Source organism: Astatotilapia calliptera, chromosome 3 (genome assembly GCF_964374335.1).
Source record: "Astatotilapia calliptera chromosome 3, fAstCal68.1, whole genome shotgun sequence".
Classification (NCBI taxonomy): Eukaryota; Metazoa; Chordata; class Actinopteri; order Cichliformes; family Cichlidae; genus Astatotilapia; species Astatotilapia calliptera.
Window position 1 is genome coordinate 69,583,812 of NC_137424.1, and position 21,719 is coordinate 69,605,530.

The following is a 21,719-nucleotide window of genomic DNA, read 5'->3' on the forward strand; positions in this document are numbered from 1 at the left end:
AACGCATAGCCAGAGTGGTGTGTGTGTGTGTGTGTGTGTGTGTGTGTGTGTGTGTGTGTGTGTGTGTGTGTGTGTGTGTGTGTGTGACGTAAGCACGTGCAGAGTGGATGTTGAGCACATAATCATTAGTGAGAAAAACCAAACCATGAAGCTAACATAACTGAAACATTGTATGCTCACGACTTACATCTACTTTTACTATGTTCTGTGCACCTATACACCCCCAGCTGTGGGTTCATGTTTCTCTACATTCCACAGGGCCTCATCTCTCAAGGTTTTTTTCTATCTACTTCTCACAAGGACAACTCATCACCTTTGTCTTATGGTGTTAAGCATGCTGTTGATCTTCCACCTGGTCTGTTTCCAGCTGCTCCCTCTGTGGTCTGAGCCCCTCAGTCTGTGTTTAGGGTGAGAGCTTCAGTTTATCCTTCTGACAGAGTAACACACTCACATCCCACTAAGTAGCATCCTCTACTCCCAATTATACACAGTTCATATTAAAACCATGGCTGAAAAACTCTTCCAAGACATAAATCCCACTTTAGTTTGTTTTGTGTCTTTTTGTCCGTGGTGTCTTCTGCACCTCGTTGTGGTGAGCCAATAGGAATGAATGACCCTTGAGTGGACAGAGGTGTACATGTGATAGCTCTGCATAACGACTACCTTGCAACGAATTAGGCAGAACAGTGAATCTCTGTTGGCTGATTTCTCACAAAAACAGTCCAACATAGGTCTCACATTAGCAATTAGCAGCGATGAGAAACAACTTCAACTCCTGACATTTTTTTTTGTTTGTTTTTGTTTTCTTTGGAGGGGGTGCTTCGTCTTCTACACCAAATTAGATACCTTCTTACTCAAATTTTGCACTTTACTAATTCATAGTCTCTCCTCGTTGGACTATTTCCTATCTTCAGAGTTGCTTAAAATAATGTTTAACAGGCAAATAGTGTATTTCTAAATTCTGCTAATGTACATAAACACAGTTATACAACAAGACTTTTCTCATGAGCTGTGATTGGGGATGATGACAGATAAAACAAAAACACGCACAGTCACTATGGCTGAGTGCTTTCTCAGAGCGAGTTCCACCCTACAGATGAGAGACAGATGACAGACATTAGAGACATCGTGTGCCGCTCACTGTTTTTTGGTTTTTTTGGTATGAGTGAAATAAAACTATGTCCTTTATGGAAGTAAAAAGGTTCCTGTTTAAGTCTCAAATTACACATGTTTCTCTTGACGGTCAGCTGTAAACCTCTTCAGTACTTATTTTGGATTATTTTTGATGATTAAATTATCACAATAAATTACAACAGTTGAAAGTATTAGCAGAAGTGTAAGAGTAAAATCAACAGATCAAGGTTATTTTATTTTATTTTTGAAAGTATTAGCAGAAGTGTGGATTTACAATTGAAAATCAGCTGAGATAACAAAGATGACCGTATCTCTTCTGGACTAGTTAATAAGAGTAGACCCACATAAACAGACTCCAGTGTCACCTTGTTAAAGAGCAATGTGTAACACAACACTCTTCATTTGATTCTTCATGAAACCCCTTTTATCTCATGATTTTATTTTAATTTTTGTTATTGGCTTTTTGCTTTGAAAGACTTAAAAACATGACGGAAGAGACTCTTGAACTTGATGATCAATGACTTTATCTGGACAATAGATTTCTGAATAAAACAGGCTCTTCAGCTCTGAATGTTTTTGATTCTAACGTTTATTCTGCCCTTTCACTATTTAATAAACCCAGAGAGTTGACTGACAGGAGCCCAGACCCTGGACAGGTCACCAGTCTGATGCAGGACCAACAGACCATTAGCACCTGCAGCAACTAACATGTCTGTCTTTGGACTTTGGGAAGAAACTTTGTTGCCAGAGACCGTCCACAGACACACAGGGAGAACACACTGAATGGCTGGGTAAATTCAAAGGCTGGCAGCAGTTTCACTTCATTTAAAACATCTTAAATTATATTGATATTTTATTAGTGACAATATTAGAAAAAAATGCACCAAGTACATCAAAATTACAACATTAACTCGTTGAAACATTATGTATTATTTTCTAGAAAGTGCCCTTTTCTTGGATGTTTTCCACTTTCAAACAGGTGAATGTGAGTTCCCATTCAGGTGCTCCATGGAGACTGACACATCCAGGAACTATTTTCCAAATAACTGCATGGTGTGTCCGTTTGTCAGTGGTTGGATACTTTGTTTTTGTAATACACACCCTCACATTACAAAAAATAAAGCAATCAATGAAACTGTACTAAAGAAAGACAAAAAAAGAGACTTAGAGCAATAAAGTGATGAATTTCACATAATTTAGTTTTTATTCTTTTTCTGTGTTGAGGTTTCACAAAAAGCATTAATGACTGATCATTCAGACATTTTAAACAAGTAAGGAAAGAGTCACATTAAAAGTTCAGACAGGCAATCATTCATTGATTCTTTTATTTTCATATTAATGTTTTCAAATCGAGCTGCATTGCTGACTGTCATCGTCAGATGCAGATTTAATTTGTTAGTATATTTGTAGATATTCACCTGACAGAGAGACTGCTCTCTTCTGTAAAACTAAACTTACCTCTTTCTTAAATTTGGAGTTGTTTAGCAATAATATTAATAATTACTTATTAATAAATAAGCCGTCATTGAAATCAACACACAGAGTCCTGAAGCAATAATTTGAATGATTTAGAAACTTTACTGCTTGAGTGACACATTTAGGTTTGTGGCCTTCATCAGGACCATCATCACCATCATTAGATCTTTTGCTTGGCTCTGTGAATCGTGGAAGGAGCTGAAGTGGTGCCAGAAACTTCTGATCCGTTTCTGAAAGACACAAAACGGAGCCAACATGAGAGCAGAAACTTTGCTTCCACATTTCAAATTCAAAGCTGGAATTTTTCAGCAGTTGAGGTGCAGGTTTCATTCTGTTTAAATAGTTACTCATCGCTTTACAATGAAAAAAAAAAAAAACAAAACAAAAAAAGTGGGTCATAATCATTTCAGAGGTTTAAGTGTTTTTCCTGATGTGTGTCCTTTCCAACAAGACGTTCTGTGACGTTCTGCAATTTTGTGGGTGGGGACAAAGTACCTCACTGCCCAAATCATCATGGCGTAAGGTGTTACGCCATGATCATTAGTAGTTAGTAGTTAGTAGAGTAATGAGCTGTGTTGCTCCTCGATTTAGTTTCCTCTCGAGAAAAATGACCACAATGATTCTCTTCTGGTCTCTCATGTGTTTCTGCGCTGAGATTTCTGCAGAGGGTAAGCTCAACATTTAAATTTACGGACAGCTATTCTGTTTTAAAAATTACAAATGGCACAGAGAATAACTGTGCTAATAATTATTATCACAGAAAATGAACATTAAATCACACAATACCTTAAAATGTGTCCTTTTCTTGGGCTTTATTCAAATTATATATTTAGCCACAACAAAAGGGGGAGAAAGAAAGGAGCAAAAAAAAAAAAAAAAAAGGTTGAATTCGTGCTTATGTCTCTAAAGTGAGCCACGAAAGCACGATTTAAAATCACACTAAAACTGACAACAAAAAAAACTGATTAAAAAAATATCATCCATCCTTTTCTTGGACTTGATTCCATTCAACGTGATTTATCAGGCACTCCTTACAAAAGTGAGTCGTCTACAAAGTAGTTTCAATGAAACTAGGTGTGCCTGTCAGATGTTCTTGGACTGTATTCCGCTTAGACTATAAAACAGCTGAACGTGAGTTGACATTCAGGCAAGCCTTTCAAACGGAGACATCGTCAAACTGGTTTTCAAAGAAGCCATTAGTGCGTGTTTGCGTGCCAGGGTTTACCAGTGTTTGAATGCTTCTTGTTACCCTTCCCACCAACACGCGCCCTGTTCTCACATTCTTTCTGTAACTAAACCTTTTGAGATTATCAAATTCAACGCAAAAGAAGCCTCGCAACGCTGTGTCCACAAACACAAAAAACGTGAGAAAGTGTCCAAAAATATAGAAACTCTCTCAAGACAACAATGGAACGAAAACAAGAACCAAAATCCTGTTTATGTTCGTGGTGTGAGCTCACAAACGGCCAAGTATGTCTAAAATAATGTTGAAAATCACTCCTAAATAAAATGGTAAACAAAGAGAACCGAGCAAACTCGGCGTGGAAACTGTTTGAAAGGAAACTACAGTTTAAAAATCATATCTCAAAAAAGTGCATAAAATAAAACAAGTGCGTGTAAGAGGCTCACAGTCAGGAGAGTATGTGTATAAATAGTCTCTGCTTACCGTCAGAAGCTGAAGCCTAACGTTCCTCTATCCACACCGAAGTCGAAAAATTCCGTAATGTGTCATGTGTCTTATATATAGCAGGAGAATATAAGCCGCCACCGCGACGACCAATCCCGATAAACTTTTCTACAGTCATTTGTTGCTAAGCGTAGTGTGAAAATGCCCCGCCCACGAGTTAAAGTCCCGCCCATGATTAGTGAGCGCAGGCGCGTAGACGCCTATGTGCCTCGGCGCCGGAGTTTATAGGTCTTTATTCTACAGTCATTTTGAGCAACAATCTGAACAGGTCGACGGCAGAGCCCGTTCAAACCTGATTAACCTCCCACAGGCGGGTGTGGCTCTGTGTGTTGGAGATAGACTTGTGGTCTGTCCGGGGTGTACCCTGCCTCTCACCCTACAGAGTTGGGGTAGACAACCACCAAAAAAACTTGGATGTGTGTTTTATGTGAACAGAGTGATCTGTAATAGAGTCAAATCTGAGGTTTTAAGCAGATTTTGAAATGACATGTTGATGCATCAGCTGTTTATCACTCCTCCTGTCTTCATACAACTTTTACATCAGTGATAGTTAAAGTTGAGAACTTTTTGATGCATAAATATTTCCTGTATAGTTGTGGCCAAATGTTTTGGCGGTGGTACAAATGTAGTTTTTCTTGATATTTGTATTGTTTTTTTGGTTTGTTTTTTTTTTCACATTTCTTGGATAAAGTGAAGAACAACCACAGGGATTTTATCACTATGAGATACTTGTATTGGCAAATAAATACAGATTTTGTTTAATTTTTGGCACTGGCCAGATGCACTCTCCAAACTACCAACTAAACAAACAAGTACAAGAGTAATGATGCTCAGTGGGGTGACAGGAACTGAATGTAAAGGTTTCAGTGGTTATCAAGCTCTAGGGGAGGCCATTTAACTGCACTGAGTGAAATGTTGCAATTTTAAAGAGGGAAAACAATTCACCCTAACATGATTTAAACAGAAGTTGAGCACAGAACAGCCAAAACCATAATCAGGATTATTTTGGTCAGTATTACTAAACATTATACAGTTAGTGAACTTTGGAAGTTGACCGTAGACCTTTAACCTCTCTGTTCTGTGTTGTTTCCACTTTCAGGTCGGAAAAACATCACAGCTGAATCTGGACAGAAGAACATCACTCTTCTATGCCGAGCTCCAAACAACAGACATCCTCATATGACTGTAGAGTGGAGCAGACTTGACCTGGGGGATCAATATGTGCTTTTGTATCGGGACGGTCACTTTAATTCACACAACCAGCATCCATCTTTTAAGAACCGGGTGGATCTGCAGGACAGACAGATGAAGGATGGAGACGTGTCTTTGATTCTGAAGAATGTGACGATTAATGATGCTGGAATATACGAGTGTCGTGCCAAGCCAGAAAAAAAACGGAGAAAGAGAGCTAATCTCAGTGGTGACCCCATCAGCATTATCTACCTTCATGTTGATCCTCCAGGTGAGTGAGTAGAGTTGAGTGTGTGTGTGATCAGAGGTGAAGCTGCTTCCTGGTTGTTGATGTTTGTTTCTAAAGATGTTGTTGATGAGACTTTGTAGAAAGCAGCTGGTCTGAGTGATGTGATCAGAGTGCAGTAGATAATGTCTGACAGCAGTTTGAAGAGGAAATGGATTCTGTTCTGTTCTTCACTCATCACCTACCTGACAGCTGACACCTCACACCTGTTTCTCACCTGCAGGTCAGACAGGAGGAGACACAGAGGATGGATCTGTTGGACTGATCGTCGGTCTGACTGTTTTTGTGGTGCTTGTTGTTGCTGCCGTTGTTGTTTTTTTGGTCTACATAATACATAAACAACACAGTCAGGATTCACATCGTCCTTCTGCTGAAGCAAAGACTGAAATGTCTGAGAGCTTTCTGAACTCTGAATCTCCTGCTGCTGAACAAAGAGACAGATATGACCTGGAAGCAAACAACTGTCACCAACACCCCACAACGATCCCTGATGTCACTCTGACACTTGAGGATGAACTACTTCATCATGCTCAGCCTCAGCAAACAGGAGGACTACATCCAGAGAGTGACAGCATTGGATTATGAATGTTCAGCATTTGATGGCCTTTGATGCGTATTTGATGTGGAAATACGAAACAGTTACTTCTATTTTTTAGAAGTAATTTCTGCTTCTGATTCAGAGTGCATGAGATCAGAGTGATCACAGCCCAACTGTCCATATTTCAATTTTTCATTACGGTTCCTTCTGTTCTCCAAAGTCGACCAATGTCTCCTCATCTTCCAGAGTCCTCAGCACTGGCTGGCTCCCCTCAGGGCTGTGAGCTAAGTCCCCTCCTGTTTACGCTGCTTACATATGACTGCTCACCCAACCATCCAGGCTGTCATATTGTAAAGTTTGCAGACGACACAGCTGTAGTGGGATGCATCACAAACAATGATGAGACCGGCTACAGGAAGGAGGTGGAACTCTTGGAGGACTGGTGCAAGCAAAACAATCTCTGCTTAAATGAGAAGAAGACGAAGGAGATGATTGTGGACTTCAGGAGGGGAAGACACGCACACACACCCCTGCACTTCGGATGATCTGCAGTCAAAGTAGTACCCAGCTACAAGTACCTTGGTACGTACCTGGATGGCAACCTCACCTGGAAAAATAACACTTCCAGCCTGATCAGGAAAGCTCACCAGAGGCTCTACTTCCTGAGGAGGCTGAGGTATGCGGGACTGAGGAGCTCAGTCCTCATCTCCTTTTACAGCAGTGCGGTGGAGAGTGTTCTGTGCTCTGGCATCAACATGTGGCACGGAAACTGCACAGTGGCAGAGAGGAAAGCTCTACAGAGGGTGGTGAAGGCTGCTCAGAGAGTGGACGGAGGCAGCCTCCCAACCGTCACAGACATATACACCTCCGGATGCAGAAAGAGGGCCGCCTGTATCATGAAGGACCCCACTCACCCAGCACACACACTCTTTGTCCCGCTCCCCTCAGGCAGGAGGCTGAGGAGCATCACATGCAAACCCACCACTTCTCAATGCATAAATGGACAAGAACTGATATTGTAGCACCTTAACCATTATTGACACTTATTATCACTTTATCAATGCAGGTCATCGTGCCCTTTGCTGCTAAAGTCTTTCTTTACACCTATATTTATACCTACACTCTATACCCATACTCCATACTGGTACTCAGGTTGTTACACTCTACTTATAGTATTATTTATTGTATTGTTTTATTACTTGTCATTTCTGTTTGTTCAAACCCCCCCCCCCCCCCCCCCCAAAAAAAAACCCCCAACTATTTAGGAGCATTAAATGCAAAAACCACCAGACTGAGAAGCAGCTTCATTCCAGAAGCTGTGAGACTTCTCAATGCATAAATGGACAACAACTGTTATTGTAGCACCTTAAATTCACTATGGACACTTACAGACACTGTCACTTTAGCAGCAAAGGGCATGATGACCAGCATTGATAAAGTATTTCTTTACACCTATATTTATACTCATACTCCATACTGGTACTCAGGTTGTTGCACTCCACTTGTCGTATAGTTTTATTACTTGTATATCTGTTTTGTTTAAAAAAAACACACAACTATTTATTTATAAAAATAAATAAATAAAAAAAAATCCTCATTATTCTGTTTCTTTTTGCTCCGGGACATAATGTACATAATTTCGTTCCACCTCATGTTAAGATGTGATGCGAATGACCATAAAGCTTGAATCCTTGAATCCTTGAACTGGACCTTTAGTGTCAGAGTCTAAAACTGACAAGTTAAAATTCTTCTAAACATCTGGATCATCAACACTTTGTCATCGACACAGAAAGGAACATGTGAAAAGCGTAAATGATACAAACACTTGAACAGGAAGTAGAATAGGTTCACCTCAAGAAGAAAGAAAAATCTGGAGATTTCCAAGTACAGAAAATGTTTTTTCCTCTATAAACCAAATTTTTATACAAATTTAGTTTCATTGAAGTCTGGAAAACTCAACTCCCCCTCCCCCCTCTGGCTGTGTCTGTGTGGTGTGGGTTTTGTGGCAGCTGATGATGTTCATTTACTGGGAATGAGAGGAAGAGATGCCAAAAAATGGAATGGTTCAATGACTGGATGTCTCAAACCTGTGAGTGCACAGCTAAAACTTTTGCCCCTATTCATCCTAAATGCTCACAGCTTATTTCTTGTTAGAAATATTACCCGTATTTTGGGGTAAGTTTTTGGGCGTGTGCTCCTACACTTTGACCTATGTGATGTGGTAGTTTGCATGTGTTGCATAATAAAGTGGCACCGTTTTATGTTGTAATGGTGTGTGCATGCGTTATTATTAATCATTGAAATAAATTTATTAAATTGGTATTCCTACCCTTACTATCTCTGTGCCAAAAAATGCCTTCACCGCTGTAAAGAGCAATGTGGTAATTCTTTTCCTCTGTGAAAGGACTGTGACAGTGGGCTGGGGTGTGGGTCTGTCTGTGTTGGAAAAGATGTTTGACTGTGTGTGAGAGCCCCCTTGTGGTGAGAAAACGCAATTGCGATATCGGGCACATGGTCCAGAGCACAGACAATGTGCCTCTTGCTAACATTTAGTAAGAGGCACCTTGCAAACTCACTCAACAGTAGGGATGGGTATCGTTTAGGTTTTATCCGATACCGGTGCCAAACCGATACTTTTGAAACGGTGCCGGTGCTTAAACGGTGCTCAAACCGGTGCTTAAAGAATGGAGAACACAAAATTGGTCCAAAATCCTCTCATGTTTAACTGTTTTTTTGTAAAAAGATAACAATGTTAGCCTTTTCTGCAGCTATGGGGCATATATGGCATCACTCTTGGCTGGAAGCAGTGCTTAAACAATGGAAAAAAACACAAACTTTGTCCAAAAACCTCTCATGTTTAGCTGTTTTCCACTTTTTCTTTGGTCATTTGGCCAGGGTGAAGGGAGTATCTGCCATCAAACAAGAAGAAGGCCGCATGTAGCTATGATGATGTTTGCTAGTTCACCTTACATGCATTAATGTAATAACATGGTTAGCCTACTCAACGTAAATTACACACGAACAACATTAAGCTACTCAAGCAGAGAAGAACGGCTGCTGCTGCCGTCATCATCCGTCATCATTTCTGCTACACTGGCAGGGCTAGGGGCCAGGACTCTCCTCTTTGTGTTTTTGGGGGATGTTGCTAACTCCGGCTCCGATAACAGGCAACCCACCCGCAGTAGATGTGCTCGGTGTGAGGTCTCGCAGCAAGCTATCAAATACGGCGCATTTCTCGGCTTTAAAACCCCCCCAAAAAAACGCTATGCGTCACCAGGTTTTTCATCGGATTCGAGGTGTTACCTCCTTTGACAGTATCACAGTATCAGCTTAAAGCACTTGTTGCTGCTGAGTTTGCATATTTTGCTGTGAAGTACAGCCAGACTTTTGACCGCTTGGCCTTGGGCATTTTTAATCTGTACCTCTGCTTTAAAAGAACGTACGTACCTGGCCCCGCCTACTATCCTCGGAAATGTAAAATGATTGGCTAGAATCTAAAGTGTATCACAGCTCAGGAAAAAAAAGCACCGAAATAAAGCACCGAAATGTGCGCTGCTTTTCGGTCTGGCTACTACCGTTTATGTCAGAACCGGACACCGGTACCCATCCCTACTCAACAGTGGACTTCTAGGCGTGGTGGGAGTTGTGTGTGTCACTAAAGAACTGTGAGTAGACATTGATAGGAGAGGACAGCCCTGTGCCTTTTATTTCATATAGGGAATCGGCTTGTGTAGAATTGCAATGTTCATTAATCTGCTCACTATGTGGTGCGTGCTGCTAAGGCTAGCTGTCATGCTACACACTTGTAAGCTGTAAGCTAAAGTGATATTTGTGTTCTGTGATTTGTCATTATTGGGTGTATTTAAAATTAATAAAAGCCACTGTTTGGTTTGTTGAATAGTGTAGGAAACTTCCATGCAAAGATGATCATATAGGAATTTTCATTTGTATTTCTGGTTATACTGGAAGACAGTTAATGAAGCATAATTCATGACTTGAATGTTGATTATACTCAGCCCTTTGTACATGTTTTGTTTACAGACCATACACACCCTCCCATCCCTACGAGTTCTTGTATGCCAAACCTGTAAGCCTGTGGTTGTATTACTGTGCTGTTGTGTTAAATAAGGAATAACTAACTTAACTTGCTAATAGGGGGTCATATGATTTTGGGGTTTTTCTCTGTATGTAATATTGTCTGGTCTAGCTTACAAAGCATATAGTATATAAAGCATACAGTTAGGGCTGGATCTTATGAGAAAATACTACTTTGACAATGATCTCTTTGAACTTAAAGTATATGCATATGAAGTTAACAAATATAATTAGCAGAATATCTCAAACTAAAAGCAGCATTGAGTGTCAAGAAACATAGCAAAGAATACAGTTATATTTAATTATTTATCTAAATACATCAATAACAAAATAACGATCAAACACTAAACATCAATTCCTATTTTGCATTAGATGACAACTCATCATGAGCTTTATAAACTATTGTTCAAATAATTTTAACAAAATACTGGGAATTCTGACTAAAGTAGTTCAAGTGAAGCAAATCAAAAAATGACTGGTTTTGCTCACTGCATACAGTATATAATTATATCACATATCTTTAGATATATAAAAGGTATATATATGTATATTCTGAGATATTTTGCAAATCCACACTCTTCATACATATATGAATGATTTCTTTTACATGTAGTCATAAAATAAATGAAGAAAATCTACACTGTAAGGAAGCACCGTTCCCCTGCTGTAAAATCTCTGCTAACATGTTTCCTGATATGTATTTATTTGTTTATTTGCTCAAGCTGATTACCTGCCATGGAACCGAACAAGTTTAAGGAATGACATTATGGATCTACCAATCTTTGAGATAAAGCCTACCACTGTAAACAGTGTGTCTAAGGTATAGATGTGAGTCAGGCCCAGAGATTTAAGAGACTTAAGCTCATTTGGAATATCAAAGGAGGGGTTGCTGATGAGTTGGAGGCACTTCAGAGGGTCTCTAGAGAGGAGTGCATGCAGTGATTCCATTGAAAAGATCTTCAATGGCACAGAGTGCACCAATGAAACCAGTGCATAGACTGTGGTCTTTTCCACTTTTATTTTCCCACCCACATCTCTGGCCTTTACCACTTTCTTTATGGCTTCTGTAATGTGTTCCTTAAATGACACCAACACTCTGTATCTGGCCATGAATTGTTCGTCAAGTCTTGTGAGTGAATCTCTGTTGTCTTTGTTAATGTGCTGTTTTGAAAACCTGTGAGTGACTTCAAGTTGATCACAGTGAAGCTGAACAGACTTGAGTGCATTTTGCAAATCTTCTAGAGCTCGATTGATACAGTCTGGACTCTGACTCCTGTCTTGCTGCTTCAAAGATGTAAAAGCACGGTTGTAATATGCAATAGCTCCCCAACAATGATCCTTCTGAATGGCTTTAGTGTACATGTTGATGCTCTCTGTAAACTTCCTGTTTTCACGCAGGTCATTACCAAAGCTAATGTAGTGGTAGAGGTTTGATGATGGTGATTCTCTCTGTCTGAGTTTCTGCCTCACAGTATCCAGATCTGTTTTCAGTCTACTTTTCAACTCTTCAGTAGAGTCTTTTGCACTGAAGCTTGTGAGTAGCCACACACCCCAAAACTCATTCAGAGCAGATAAATCTGAAGCTTCTGGCTTGTTGTTGCTAGTTTTGTACACGACATCTAGTACATCCAGATAATCATTGAAGAGCTCTTCCTTCTTCTTCATGAATGGAATCTGAGACTCCAAGTAGCTTGATAGTTCATCAGCCACTGAGCTCTCTCTGAACTCTTTAACTATGTTTATTTCCGTCTGTGACTTTTTAGTCAAAGTATCCTTCAGTGTTGAAGACATTTCTGCAGATGCTTTATTACTGTTCCTTTGCTGATATGACCTTAACTGCATTGCAAACAGATGTTGTTTAAGCGGAGTTACATCTGTTAGATTTCTATATAAAGAGTGAAGTTTCCTTGTTAAAAGGAATAATAATTGAAGTGGCTCTGCCAGATGACTCAAACAGATAATGAGCTGAGCAGATCCTGGAGATCCTTGTCTAGCAGTTCGGCCGAATGCCTGCGCCTCTACACGAGCATTCTTGGGCAAGAAGGTCTGCACAACAAACAAACCTCCAGCTTCCTTTACTGTGTCAGAAACCTGAAGGTCTGTTCCACGGCCAGCGAGGTTTGTTGCTATGATGACTCTTCCTGCTTCAAGCTCCTTAGAAATGACCAGACTGTTGTCCATGTTGTTGTTTACATAAAGTTTTTTGTTCTGGACTCTATTTCCTAGACTGCTATGAATCATCTTTGCTCGTTTGATGGTTTCACAGATGATGAGTACAGCTCTAGGATCCCTGTATGATGTAGGGCTGGTTTGTACAATGACAACATCACAGATTTTTTTAATCCATTCTTTTTCATCTTCTACAACAACACCTTCAACCTCAAACAGCTTTCTACGTTTGAATGAAGGTATCTGACAGGTTTTGATACCGTCATAAATCTTTTGCAAAGTCTCAGTCTCCTTTTCTTGACCAAGAGTTCCAGACATCCCGTAGATCTGACTTCCAAACTGGTTTTTATACTTTTGAAGCAATCCCACATTAGACATGTAGTTTGTGATGGCTGTCATGTCACTAGTCTTTGACTCGTGTTTCATTTCAATAAACTGTTGAAGTCCATCAGTCCACTTCATGTTGTTTTCAACAACCCCTGTGCAGCTGTAGTCCACAGGCACGATTCCATGTTTCTCCATCACATATTCATGGTCCTCTGTCATGAGTTGAGCTTCAAATGCATTTTCAATCCAGACCTTTAGTTTAGATTTGACCAGCTCTGAAAAGAAACCTGGGATGTAGCAGCTGCTTTTAGCTTGGTTCAGTTCACATGGTGTAAAATGAATTGATCTCTTTACTTCCTCTTCTACAGCTCTCACCACACTTTTGTGATCAGAGTACATGTACTGACAGAAGCCACCATCAAGTAAAAGCAGTGACACTCTTCTGCTTTCCACATTTTCACTCTGCAGCTCTTTGTTGAGTTTGTCTATTTCACCATTGCTGTTTATGAGGTGGAGAGCAAACTGGGAAGATGGAAATTTCCTTTCCATCATTTTAAAGAACTCAGCCAGCTGGTCAGCAGTCGCACTTTTAGTCATTTCATTTAAGAGACTCGGGTTCTTTCTCAGGTCCTTGACTGATCCTTTTGACAGTATACCTGTGTCCTCTGCTATCTGACGAATGATGGACTCGTCACCATCTTTGTCCATCATGTTTTCCAGCACTTGATAAAAAGGATATTTTGGCCCTACTGTTGTATCTGTGCCAGTTTTCTTGTACTGATTAGCAGTGGCCCATATACATGCCAAGAGTGGGTTGAGATGCTGTAAAGCAGGCATGTTACTGCTTAAATAGACTACATGATGACCCTTGTCTAGCATCAGGGAATCCACTTCATCCACTACTGCACACTGGAATTTCCTCTGCCCTAATATGTCCAACCTTTGGAAGTGGTGCCGAAGCCAGTCACCAGCAAAGTCTTCTGCAGTGCCGTAAACAACTTGACACTCATAGCACTTTTTTAGTTCATTTCCTGTTCTTTTGCAGTTATAATTTGAAGTGATATTCAACTCTTTATAAAATCCTTCCCATTCTTTACAATCTCTCTCTGCAAGAACTGATGAACTTGACATGATGTCGACTTTTTCTCCTCTCAAAGCTCGAAAAGCTGCAAACATGGCCACGATGCAGGACTTCCCCTCTCCTGTGCCGACCTGAATCAATCGCCCTGTTTCTGAAAGAGCCATCAGACACCAGCTCACCATCTGTGTCAGTCGTGGCCGAAATGGCTTTTTGGTATCTTTAATTTTTGTTTTTTCCACTGCCAAACAGAGATCCTTTAAGATGGTTTTCAGTTCACTCTTCTGTGAGCCATCCTCAGGAATATTACGCCCTTCATGAACTGTTGATACAATATCTTTGATATCATTTAAAAGCTTTTCATCAACCTGGTTCAACTTTTCTTGGCGGATTTCATCAATGATTTTGTCCAGAGTCTTCTCTCTGTCATTGGCTAAATATTCCTTCAAGGTTTCATCTGTTACAGTTTTTTCTTTGACTAGTTCCAGAAGTGTTTTTCCATCTTCATTTTTCCAGTCTGAAGTAATAAAGTGAATCTCTATGCAGTGCAACATTTTTACCATCCATGTGAGGAGATGTGATTTGTCATTTACTGATGACTCAAATCTCTTCAAAAGGGCATCAAACAAGTCAGCGACCTCCTTTGGGCTCCATTTGATATTTGTAACCAGTGCTTTCAGCTTCTTGAGGAGAATTTCTTCATCTTCATCCATTTTCTTAATCAGATAAGAAAACTCTGTTCAAAGCAGATTTAAACATTATTTAGAGATTGGTTCTTTGAGTAAGACACAATTTATAAAGATTTCCAAGCAAGCTGCATTTTTTCTCTCCACTGTATTGTTACACTGACAAACACCATCTAACGATATTTGAAAATTGCTTTGTTTCAGTTTCGCTTTTTCCAACCTTCTACAGGCACCACTACAAGGGGATTTCCTGTCATGCCTTTACTGTATCTTACTTTTCTTGCTTTAAATGAATTTCAATATTCTGGTTAAAATAGAGTAAAAATATTTTTATATTCTTTCTTTGAAGTAAGGCACAATTTATACAAATTTTCAAGCACACTGTATGCAGTGTGCAGTGCACACTACACTACTCAGTATTATTAGACTAACATCCACAATCTAACATATCCATGAAAATTGTTGTAAGTGTTTCATATTTCATGCAATTAAGTTTTAGTTTGACACCAACCTGTTAAGTGACGAGAAAGATCGCAGACGATTTATCTCTTACTGAAGCACCTCAGGAGATCTGCTGGCTCTGGATTTCACCCTGTGTTTTTATTCCTTTGTTTCAGTTTCTCTTTCACTAACCCTGGACAGGCACCGCTACAAGGGGATTTCCTTCTATGCCTTTTACTGTACTTTGGGTTTCTTACTTTGAAGAAGTTGTTTTAATATGGTACTAAAGAGCAGATCAACAGGAATCAAAAATAATTTCAAAAGTAAATTAATTCTTTTGTTAAATATATATATACTCGGCATTTCTACAGACTAGATGACTGAATTTCTGTCATCATCCATACGTGTTAACTGTAAGTTAGCATGTTCAGCATATGCAAATATATAAAGTAATGACTGCCCTGTTAAATCAGACACTGACCTCCAGAGGGCACCAAAGCCCTTTTTTATTTAAAGCTATGTCATCAAACTGTTTGCATGAGTTTCATTAGAGAGAGAAAAAATGAAATTCCCCTGAGTTAAACTAGGTTAGACTCCAACCTTCAGTTTGATCGTTTTAATCATCTTTTTCACCGAGTAACATTCAGAGTTCACCTTTAAGTTTACCAGACTGTAGAAAACAGCAGGCCTGACTGATAGTGACTCGTTGTAAACTGCGGGATGGCAAATCTCCTTTTCTTTCCCAAAGTATCCTCAACTGTATCCTCTGATAAAGGAGGCAATAAAGGAGGCCCTTAAAGATCTAGCATTTAGAGAAATCAGCCAGCTCTGACAGAAACTTCAGGCAAACTGACTGTGAAACATGAGACACCACTGGGAACAGACTTGTTAACCACATTTGCATTCAGAGCAGCCTAATGTACAAAGCAGTGTGAACCAACAACACAGTGTGTGTGCACAGTGAGCTGGTTCAAACTGGCTGCAGAGTCACTCCCTGTGCATCACCAGTGGAAAAATACTGAGAACAGTACAGCATGTTACACACCTCAGATTGCTGTGTTACATACCAGATTTTAAGATTTTAGGTCAGCTTTGGTGTTCCACTGTCACACTGTAGTTCTAATTTTGGTCATATAAATAAATATAAAACAGTAGGGAAAACATCCATCCACATTCCTGTACTGTGACCCCCATACGGAGCTGTTAATACCCACTTAAACCATGTTTACCTAGTAACTTTGGTCAGTTAACCAGAAAATTAAAACAGGTAACAAAGTAAAATTTCTATATATATTTCTTATGTATTTATGATACACAAAATCAATCAAACAAGAAAACAACAAAAAAATATCAATTACATTATATTATATTAAACAAAGTATGCTGAAGAGGGAGACCACAGAGTAGATTTCTGGATGTAGTGAAGGAGATGCTGAGTGTTGGTGCGACAGGAGACGATGTCGGGTAAAGTGCAGGCAGATGATCCTCTGCGGTGACTCCTAAAGGTAGAAGCTGAAAGCACAAGAGGAAAAGTCGCTTCTCTGCGACATTTGTGGGGTAAAGATGGCAAACCAAAGGCTGGAGAGGAGGAGGAGCGAACATGCCTGGAAGTGCATCACTGTTCATTCTGCTGTGCATCTGTGTCGGAGCTGCTGCCGCTGAAGGTGAGCTCTGAATTTTTCCACTCTGACAAATGCTTATAAACAGCTCGAAATCAACAAAAAATGCAAGTAAAAAACTAAAATCAGATTAAAGAAGACTTTTTTAGTTTACCAAACTTTCATAATGTAGCAAACATGTTTTTGGTGGTTAGGATTTATAAGGCTGCGACACAGTTTGGTGAAAGTTTGGGAAATAGTCACAAGTATAGATTGTTGTGATTCTTGTTTCTGGAAACAAGATTCTTTTTTAACTTCTTTTCTCCCTGTTTTTTGACATAAATGTGCTGCCAGAATCTTTGTTTCTCTAAAGACAATCTTGATCTAACCAGTTTCATGTTAAACTGTACAGGAAATCAACGTTTTCTTCTTTTAAACACTGAACTTTTTTGTTCATTTCTTAGCTGGAGGGGGTCGATGTTGGAAAGCATTCAGCGCCCAATTTTGGCACTTTTAAAAAACATTATTACCAATAATTTCTTGGTTAAGTTTCAAAGATAATCTTGGTAAAAATGAATAGTTGAACAGAAGTAAACTGAGCAGAGAAACCGCTCAATTAAAGCAAGTTATAATCATAATTATTTTGGTGAATACTGTAATTGTGATTATTTAACATCTAACACTACTGACACGTCAGCACTCACAGTTGAGTCTGTTCTTCTACTGCGCATATGCAAAGTGACGTTAAATGGGAGGGGCGGTGGGGATTTCAACTAAGGATATTTTCATTGCCTTTTGTCTCTGACGTTTGTGAACTCGCTGCTCTGTGTTGTTTCTTCTGTCAGGCCAGAAAACCATCACAGCTGACACTGGACAGAGCACCACTTTATCATGTCGAGCTCCAAACAGCAGCATCATAGTGATAGAGTGGAGCAGAGCTGACCTGGGAGACGAATATCGTTAGCTTCATAGCATAAGTGCCTAAGTCATTGACTTAGTCAAATGACTTAGGCAATTATGCTATGAAGCTAACGATATGTCTTTTTGTACCGAGATGACCGGACTCTTCAAGACAGCCAGCATCCATCTTTTAAGAACCGGGTGGATCTGCAGGACAGACAGATGAAGGATGGAGACGTGTCTTTGATTCTGAAGAATGTGACGATTAATGACACTGGAACATACGAGTGTCGTGTGTTCATGGAAAAAACACGCTCATGGATATCTGTCTGCAATATCACACTGAGTCTTGTTCCTCCAGGTGAGTGAGCAGAGTTGAGTGTGTGTGTGATCAGAGGTGAAGCTGCTTCCTGGTTGTTGATGTTTGTTTGTAAAGATGTTGTTGATGAGACTTTGTAGAAAGCAGCTGGTCTGAGTGATGTGATCAGAGTGCAGTAGATAATGTCTGACAGCAGTTTGAAGAGGACATGGATTCTGTTCTGTTCTTCACTCATCACCTACCTGACAGCTGACACCTCACACCTGTTTCTCACCTGCAGGTCAGACAGGAGGATCTGTTGGACTGATCGTCGGTCTGATTCTTTCTGCTGTTCTTCCTGTTGCTGCTGCTTTTGGGTTTTTGATCTACAGAAAACATAAACAACAGCAGAGTCAGGATTCATACCAGCCTCCTGTTGAATTTAAGCCTGTTTGAAATGTCAGCTTAACTGTGATTCTTGTGCTTTGCTTTCAGCCGTGTCACTGAAAATGTGGAAAGACAGAAATCAGTAATACATTTAGCAGGTACCTGTCAGACACGTCCAGATTTTGCATTTAATTTGCATTTTTCATCAGAAAAGAGGAGAAAGTTGTTTGGAATATAAACAGTATTTGTCTGATATTACTCAGGATCCTTTGATCACATGTTGCTGGTGTTTGACTTGTTTTAAATGTAATTTCATTAAAATGAAACCAAAGAAAAAAACATTTCTATGTAGCTGCAGGTCCAACATTTCCTCCCTTTGACCTGGAACGATTCAGCTTTATTGAACTTTACCTTCCATGAAGGAGACACTTCAGTCTGTTACTTTCCTTTATATATTTTCCTGACAAAGATCCACATGTGTTAGTACTTAATGTGTTTTTTTTCTTTTTTTATTCCAACATTTCCTGTGGCTGTACTTTGTTTTTTAATCAGAAGCTCTGACTTCCTGAAACTGTTGATGCAGATTTTGTCACCTTGAATGGATCCAAAATAAATATAACCATGTGTAAACTGTTTCTGCTTCTCATAATTACAGACCGGCCTCTCAGAGGTAGTGGATATTATATCGTAATCGTTGGACAATTGGTCAATTACATTATTCTGTATTCTTCCTCCCTGTTACATTGATAAAACTGACTTTTTTTTTATCAACTACCTATACAGTGCAGACTAACCTGGAGGTTAGCAGCTCACAATATGACCTCACATTTCATAGTTCTAAATACTGTGTCTATGTTGTGTTCACCAGAGCACAACATAGACACAGTAATCCTGATGCTCAGTCAAGGGTGATTCTGTTCATCTGGACATTTTCAGTGGGAGAAACGTTTCGTCACTCATCCAACTTCAGTCTCAGCTGAGTCAGAAATCAGGAAGAGGGTTTATTGCCAAATGTTGAGCAGATTTACAACATTAGGAAATTGCTATGGCTCTTTGTGCAAACATACGATAAAACAGACACTTGAATAAAAATAAAATGTGAGAAACAGATTGAGATGAGTATATATATGTACATATATACATATACGGGTTCGAGCCCCGGCTCGGAGAGTCTCTGTGTCCGGCAGCCTCGTCTCTGTCATTGTGCCCCAGGGCAGCTGAGGCTGCAATGTAGCTTGCCATCACCAGTGTGTGAATGGGTGAATGAATGTAGTGTGAAGTGCTTTGGGGCCCTTAGGGACTAAGTAAAGCGCTATACAAGTCCAGGCCATTTACCATTTATATGTGTGTGTATATACAGTGGGATGCAAAAGTTTGGGCAACCTTGTTAATAGTCATTATTTTCCTGAAGTGAAATGAAGTTTATTGGATGTACAGAAAGTGTGCAATAATTGTTTAAACTTCATTTCACTTCTCAAATGTCACTGTGTGTGTGTCTCCTATGTGATATATTTAACTGACATTTTCTATTGTAACAACCAACGATTTATACAGGAAAATAAACTAGCTGAAACTAGCAGCACTGAAGTAACAATTTGCATATCATTAATATGCAAATTGTTATGACCAGTAATCAAGAACCAGTGATCAATGGCCATGAGTACCATTCACAGAGAATGGTGGAATAGCTGCAATCGCAGCATTGTAAGATGGTGACTTATGTACCTCTAGGCCCCCTCCTCAGTATTTCAGTATCAGTATTTAAGGTTTGACTCTCATCACTGGAGCATAAACCGGGTGTCATTAGGAACCTACAACACAGAGTGAACACCATCCCCACTGACACAGCGGCCAGAGAGGCAGAAGAACAGCACATCAAGAAGGCTCTGAGTAAATGTGGTTATCCCAGCTGGACTTTTGTCAAAGCTGGGAAGGCGCCAAAAGAAAGCTGGAGGCTGGAGGAGAGAAGAGTGGATCTGTTGGACTCATTATCGGTCTTTCAGTTGCTGCTGTTGTTGTTGTTGTTGTTTTGATCTACATAACATATAAAAAATGTTGTCAGGACTCAGATCATCCTCCCACTGAACCACAGATTGAAATGTCTGAGAGATTTCTGAACTCTGAATCTCCTGCTGATGAACACAGAGACAGAAATGACCCGGAAGCAAACAACAGTCACCAACACTCCACAAGGATCCCTGATGTCACTCTGACAGTTGAGAATGAACTACTTCCTCCTCAGCAAACAGCAGGACTGATTCCAGACGTCAGAGTGCAGTAGATAATGTCTGACAGCAGTCTGAAGAGGAAATGGATTCTGTTCTGTTCTGGTGTTTTTTTGTTTGTTCGTCTTATCTGCACAAAACTAAGAGATCCACAGTTAACACCAGCCTCCACATGAAATGTTTGGACTCTCTCAGAGCTGTCTGTTACTCTAATAAAACTGCCAACAATTATTCTTAAATACTTGTTTTGTGTATTCTTACTTAAAATCGGAGGGGGGATGATACATGCAAATTATGTATGTAAAAAATGTAAAAAAGTAAAAAATGTAAAGAATCCAATGAACTACTTGGATGTTCTGTTAACTACAGTGAAACAAAGACAAATGCAGGTTGTACGTCCTTTTGGCCTGAAAGTGTTTAAAATACCCAAAAAAGATGTGACGTTAGGACAGAGATAAACCTGGAAGTCAGGCAACAATAATTAACACACCCAATCAGACTGTTTTATTGTAAATGTCAAAGTGGTGGGTCAGTGTGAGTCACATTCAAATATTCATCCTTATTTCAGTGATTTAAAGTCCTTCTAACTGTCCTGTAGCCTCTGGGCCGCATGTTAAGGGACAGCATAAAAATAATGTTGTGAGGACAGATTTCATTCTCTGTAGAGAAGTTTTTTCTCTGTGACATATAAAGGTGAATTAGAAACAAAGCTTTAGGTTTTCTGTGTTAAAGACACAAATGAAGAAAATCTCAGGCTGGAGATGAATAATTTGTTAAATTACAGAACAGAAAATAAAACATTCATCAGGAGCTGAGAGTTTATCATCTTTAAGTGTAAAACTGAAGATGAAAGCTGAAGTATGTTTGGCTCTTAAAGGCTGGATCCTGTTTGAGCCTGTCAGACAGCAGAGGGAGCAGCATGGAGGAGCTCAGCGTGTTTACAGTTTGATGTTTTCTGGTCTTCTATTTAAATAAAGACACTGTTTCCCACATAGAGCACAGAGCTAAACAGATTTTTATTTTTAAATAAACACTTAAACCTTTATCACGTTATCTTGTTTAATCCCGATTAATCTTCATCTCTGACTCTTTTAATGACCACCATGAGTGAGGGAGCTGCTTCCTGTACACTTCATAAGTCTTTTCACAACCACGAGTTGCCCTCTGCTGGTCAATTTAAGAGAATGCAGGTGCAATGCTTGA

The 21,719-nt window shown here is 39.7% G+C and overlaps 1 protein-coding gene and 2 long non-coding RNA genes across 4 annotated transcripts; 2 read left to right on the top strand and 1 right to left on the bottom strand.

Annotated features, from left to right (window-relative positions):
* Positions 1–2,315: 2,315 nt before the first annotated feature.
* Positions 2,316–4,417, bottom strand: LOC145425692 (uncharacterized). The gene is made up of 2 exons (XR_013906420.1): positions 4,277–4,417; positions 2,316–2,840 (listed from the first exon to the last, which is right to left on the bottom strand). It is a non-coding gene; the product is annotated as an uncharacterized LOC145425692 (long non-coding RNA).
* A 904-nt stretch (positions 4,418–5,321) lies between these two features.
* LOC145425713 (uncharacterized) lies at positions 5,322–7,533 on the top strand. Its single transcript, XR_013906446.1, has 2 exons — positions 5,322–5,759; positions 5,998–7,533. It is a non-coding gene; the product is annotated as an uncharacterized LOC145425713 (long non-coding RNA).
* A 2,035-nt stretch (positions 7,534–9,568) lies between these two features.
* Positions 9,569–20,755, top strand: LOC145425718 (ICOS ligand-like). Of its 2 annotated transcripts, XM_080299004.1 has the most exons (5): positions 9,569–9,977; positions 16,614–16,772; positions 17,552–17,660; positions 17,741–17,967; positions 18,206–20,755. In XM_080299004.1, exons 2-5 carry the CDS (start codon positions 16,709–16,711, stop codon positions 18,358–18,360), a joined length of 555 nt encoding a protein of 184 aa, XP_080155130.1. In that variant the 5' UTR covers positions 9,569–9,977; positions 16,614–16,708; the 3' UTR covers positions 18,361–20,755. The 2 variants fall into 2 exon arrangements, with proteins under 2 accessions (XP_080155130.1, XP_080155131.1); XM_080299005.1 differs by lacking the exon at positions 9,569–9,977 and having other exon boundaries at positions 16,362–16,772.
* Positions 20,756–21,719: the final 964 nt, after the last annotated feature.

Coding starts and splice junctions, on each gene's coding strand:
- LOC145425718 (XM_080299004.1), top strand. CDS start 16,709: ATGCCTGGAAGTGCATCACTGTTCATTCTGCTGTGCATCTGTGTCGGA. Junction 16,773..17,551: donor CGGAGCTGCTGCCGCTGAAG/GTGAGCTCTGAA, acceptor TTCTTCTGTCAG/GCCAGAAAACCATCACAGCT. Junction 17,968..18,205: donor ACTGAGTCTTGTTCCTCCAG/GTGAGTGAGCAG, acceptor TCTCACCTGCAG/GTCAGACAGGAGGATCTGTT.